At 32.9% G+C, this 5,461-nt stretch overlaps 1 protein-coding gene across 1 annotated transcript in view; it reads right to left on the bottom strand.

Annotated features, from left to right (window-relative positions):
* Positions 1-5,461, bottom strand: part of FANCL (Fanconi anemia, complementation group L) — a 65,211-nt gene that overhangs the window by 44,255 nt on the left and 15,495 nt on the right. The window contains exon 4 of the mRNA XM_004691340.2: positions 4,160-4,216. Coding sequence (XP_004691397.1) covers positions 4,160-4,216 — 57 coding nt within the window. The remainder of the gene's footprint in view (positions 1-4,159; positions 4,217-5,461) is intronic.

Genomic DNA, 5,461 nt, shown 5'->3' on the forward strand with positions numbered 1-5,461 from the left:
CCTGAGCCTCTGGCCTGTACCCCAGTTCTGTATGCACAAATAAATAAATAAATCTTTAAAAAAAAAATTTTTGAAAGATTTGTAAAACCCAGATAACACCAACATTAATATAAATAGAAGCACCAATAGGGCTCCAATATTTATAGTGTTTCTTTGGAAATTTCTATTTTTATTAAAAAATATTAATTTCTGTTATCCACAAATATTGGAGGTAAAAATGAACATCCATATTATTAAAATGTATTTTAACTCTAAGGTCAAATCACTTCTATCTCAAATCATGTATGGGAAGGAGAGGGCAAGGGATCAAAACAAGGGTGGGAAGAGCACAAGGCACTATGGAGATGGTGACTGGTGAACTCGTGAAAACTAAGGGGGCTACACCTGAGAAAAGCAAATATTATAAAGAAAAATAAGTAAACAGTATTATTTTTTAAAAATTTAAAGAAAAAATAAATAAAACCATAACTAAAACAAAGGCAGGACAGAGAAACAAAGTGTTCTTCCTACAGAAGAGGAAAAATACACAGTAGAAAAAACACAGGCTGGGCTCTCCCTGGTGGCGCAAATGGTTAAAACACCACATTATGAAGCTCTCAGAAGCCACCGTAGCACAAATTCGGTCCCCCACCAGGGAGCTGGCCCACATGGCGAAGCAGACCTCTCATGACCCACCCGCTGCTCCCTTCAGCAGTGTAATTTGCCAATCTGCCTGTTCCCCACTGTCTCTGGTGACTCCTCTCACCCACCATACCTCTGGCCTGTACCCCAGTTCTATAAACATAAATAAAATCTCTAAAAAATAAAAATAAAAAATAAAGAAATAACACAGGCTTTTACAACCAGAGGTTTAAAACCCTGAGTTTTGAATTTTCTAGATTTGAGTCTTAGGTAATTCCAATCTAAAGAATAAACTACTTATACCTGAGAGAATTCTTTTAAAGTAAGGGCCGTTGCTAATTTATTAAATATTTACTAAACTGCTACATGCCTAATTACTAGGAAACTTATAAAATTTCCTGTAGAAGTTGAATGCTGATTTTATCTGGGCACCATTCTTAATACTTCCATTGGAGATTATATTTTATGAACCCTATTATTGACAACAGAACAAATTATTACACTATCCAGACCATCAACTCTATCCTATTTCTTTTAAAAAGCTAAAATATCATACTTGTATTCATAAATGCAAAGCCACTGTACTAAATAGAATACTGTGAAATGGATCAGCCTCATGCTTCATTTTAGTTTTAAACTAGTGTTTCATCAAAATTAAATGACCAATAAAGCTGTGCTTACAACCTAATAAAATCAATTTCACTAATAAGAGCTAAATGAGACACAGTATATATATTTTACTCTGGTTCCCTTATTCCATCTATTTCAAAGCCTATTTAAATAATAGTAAAAAGATAAACTTGTCAAATATTGTCCAATATTAAGAGGACATAAACCAAAATATGTTTTACTTCTTCCCCTTACCTTTTGTAACATTATTATATTTTACATTTTAATGAAATTTATTATCAAGTTTGACAACCCTTTTTATTTAGGGTTTGAAATTAATAAATCAAAATTTAAACTTTAGAGATGCTTTTAAATGCTTTATTTTAATCTCCACAACTTTATCAAAGCCCTATATATCAGTAAGTTGTTGTGAAATTAAAACGGGATTCAGAGGAACTCTAGCAACTAAACTTTCAATGTGTGATAGCTGCTTCTAAGAATATAAAAGCTTTGAAAAGAATCACAAGGAAATATAAAACTGCTTTCAGTAGTTAGTTGCAATATATCAGCATTCTAATTTTGTAAGACAAATATAGAGGCAAAAAAAACTGTAAGTAAAATGTAATAAATATTATGTTAATGTTAAAACCAAACTTTTTCTAAGTTACAGGTATATGTATAAAACTCAAAGAATTAAAACTGTTATTATGCCAAATTTGAATTGGAAATGTCAGTATGAATTCATGATTATTCTCTTTCTAAAATGTAATTTTTTCCAAGCTTTGTCCACTGAAAATTCCTAAAACAGCAATGAACACTAAAGTTTTTCAAATGGTAACAGCCAAATACCATTTCCTACTAAATGGTATTCAAGAAATAACTACTTATACTTCTGGGAGAGAATCCTAAATGAACCTGAGACAAGTAGTGTCAGAAAGCAAAGCTTGGGTTATGGTTAAAAAAAAAAAAAGGCGGGGGGGCCCTCCCTGGTGGCACAGCGGGTTAAAGCACACCACTAAGAAACTAAAGCCAGTTCAGTATGAGTTCAGTCCCCAGCCCTGGAGGTGATCCACATGGTGCAGCAGACCTCTCCGGACCCATCCGCTGCTCTGCTCCCCACCCTGTCTCTGATGAACCCTCTCACTGCCCTTGCACCTCTGGCCTGTACCCCAGTTCTGTATGCATAAATAAATAAATCTTAAAAAAAAAAATAAATTCAGGAGCCAACAAGGAGGGACTTAAAACTGACCAAAATTGGGATAAGCACCAAAATAATAACCTTAATAATGGATTAAGGTTAATTAACTATATAAAAGCCATGAATTCATAAGGATACAAAAATGTTATTAATTCCCTTTGGCAGTTGCTTGACACTAACACATTATACTTAAAACAGATTTTTATGAAAAGGGAAAAGAAACAAGCATTTATCTTTTCTCCCCAATATGAGCTATATATCAAATAACCAAATACTTGATATGGGAAGTTCTTCTGAGTTAGTAACTGTAGAGGATGAAGTAAATCAACGTTATAACCCCTAGTGAAATAGTGGATGTATGGCAATACCATCATTGGTGCTAAAATCAGTAGATGATACACTTTGTATCAGATGAATCTAAACCTTAACTAAAACAAGCTGCCAGACATCATGTAACTCCTGAAGCAATGTAATAAGTAAAGAGCACAAGACAAATGAACTCTACATTGTTGAGACCTCTACATCTAATTGTCAGAAGCAGGAAAATATTGGAGATATTTTGAATAATACTAAATCCAAAATTTGGAAAAGTTTATAAGATACTAATCTAATTTGTTCAACAAGAGATGGCATAAAAAATGGTGAGTTATGTTAACAAAAAAAAAAAAAAAACAAAAAAACCTCTAGTGCAGGGATTAAAGTCTCAGGACTATCCAGCTATCATCAGTCACTGCAACATGAGTTTCCCCAACCAGGGAGCTGACCCTGTAGACCTCTCCTGTGTTGCCCACTGCTCCACACGCCAGTGTATTTCAGCGGATTGTTCTGCTCCCCACTCTGTCTCTGGTGTATTCTTTCATCCTCTGCATCTCTTGCCTATACTCCAGTTTTTGTATATGTAAATAACTAAAATCAATCTTAAAAAAATAAAAGGTGGGTGGCTGTGGGGGTGAGGAAAGATGAGATGCTGCTATGAAGAGATTTAAGAGACAGACCAAAACTAAGTATCACATTTATGTTTTGTGTGTATATTGATACAAAGCAGCTACAAGGAATCATCATTAAATTTGATGTGATGTTAAGTATAAAAATATAGCCACAGTCATAAAACATTTAACTATTAGAACTATACAATGACACACATTGAGAGAGGAATGGACACAACATTCAGGAATTCGTTTCTCCTAAATGTCTTGGGGAAGAAAGACGATTAGAAGTTAGTTAGGTCCTGGGCCTGTAGCTTTCCCTCTAATATTAAACATTTACCAATAAAATACATCTTCAAAAACTAATACATACACAAGATAATCAAATACTTTACACTGATCTGATGAATAATCACTTACTGTATCTAACTCTTACTGCAGCTAACTATATGTAAGAAGCCTGACAAGTTTTCAGAGCTCTATCATGTTAAATAAAATTATATCCTGTATTACATCTTTAAAAATGATTATCTGACAGACAAGGAGTACATTTTACTTCTTCAGCACTCGCCCAAGACTAGCGTAATGTGCACCCAGTTTATGATACAATCAAATTGATCCGTACACACACTTTACTCACGAAGTTCAAGGAAAGTAACAGCCACATTTATGCACACAATAAAATAATACATTAAGTGACTGGGAGATAAGAAGCTTAAAATTCTAATCATGTTAGTTTTTGAAGGAAACACGGAGAAAAACAAGACATAGACTATGGCAGCAGTGTTAGAATATAAGTGCTTACCAAAATCATCTTCAACTCCATCATAAAGCTCACTAGATCAGGAGAATGTTGCATTCTCTAAATCAAGACATTTCCAATTAATTTTAGCTGTACAGTGACTTGCATACACTACAAGTAAAGTTCATGTAAATATGAAAAAATATTAGCTATTTATCTTAAAAATGTAAGAATTGAAGTACTGACCAAAATTACTACTACCACCAACTTTATTTTGAAAGAGCAATTAAAGCCCTGAAAATATTTTGCTGACTTATGGTGAACTGTGTAAGAATGTCATTTAAAACTTCACGTACTCCTTTTTTTCCTTCAATACTGTTCATTGCTACTTTAGAAGAATCAAGCAAACCACATTCTATTTTTAAAAGTGATACAGTAGTTGTAGGCCTAAAAAGAATATAAAGTATAGAAAGAGACAGATATATGTAATTTAAGAATCTAGTTAGAGTAACTAACATAATTGGCAATAATAACATCTATGTTACCTTTTCTCCTTAATTACTAACTATAATTGCTTTGTCCCTTCATGACTAAAACTCTATTAATTCAAAAGGAGTCAACCTTTCAATATAAAAAATATATAATAAAATGATAAAGTATATTCCAAAGTAGAATATATTCTAAAGTAGAATAAGTACTTAAAGAGTTATAAAATCAATTCTTAAAATAACTACAAAAGCTGCGAAAATTTTCAAGGTTAAAATTCCTTTGGATATAAGTCTACATTTCTCTGCTTGAAATAAACATACTGTATTTGTAACATACTGTAACATACTGAACTAAAACCAAGTAGCTATGAATATGCTCATACTTAGGACATGATTTACAATTTAACATAGCCAAGATGGGCACATAGCTGTAGAAAATCTTTGATTTTCTCTTCATTACACAAGAGTCTGTCACCTCCCCTTCCTTTTCTACAGAAGAGTAATAAGAAAGGTTTGTAACTCTATCCATAATCTAAATCTAGACAAATACTTGCATAAATAAAGTGTACTGAAATGCAGCCATCATCATTCATTAACTTCCTGTCATAGCGGCTGATATGCTATAATGGCAGAGTGGCATATTTAAGAAAGCAATCTTAAGGCTCACAAAGTCTATAAAATGGACTATCTGGCCCTTCACAGAAAAATATTACTGACACTCCACCAAACTCACATTTACTAAAATTAAAAAATACAGGAAAATAGTAAGTCACCTGAACTTCAAAATAAAGACTTAAACTAATACTGGGTTCTATATAACTAAATGGGAGATTAGTAAACTAGAACTTTTTCTAGAAACTCTCTTGGTGAACAAGCA

Source organism: Condylura cristata, unplaced genomic scaffold (assembly GCF_000260355.1).
Source record: "Condylura cristata isolate star-nosed mole 26May11 unplaced genomic scaffold, ConCri1.0 scaffold00031, whole genome shotgun sequence".
Taxonomy (NCBI): domain Eukaryota; kingdom Metazoa; phylum Chordata; class Mammalia; order Eulipotyphla; family Talpidae; genus Condylura; species Condylura cristata.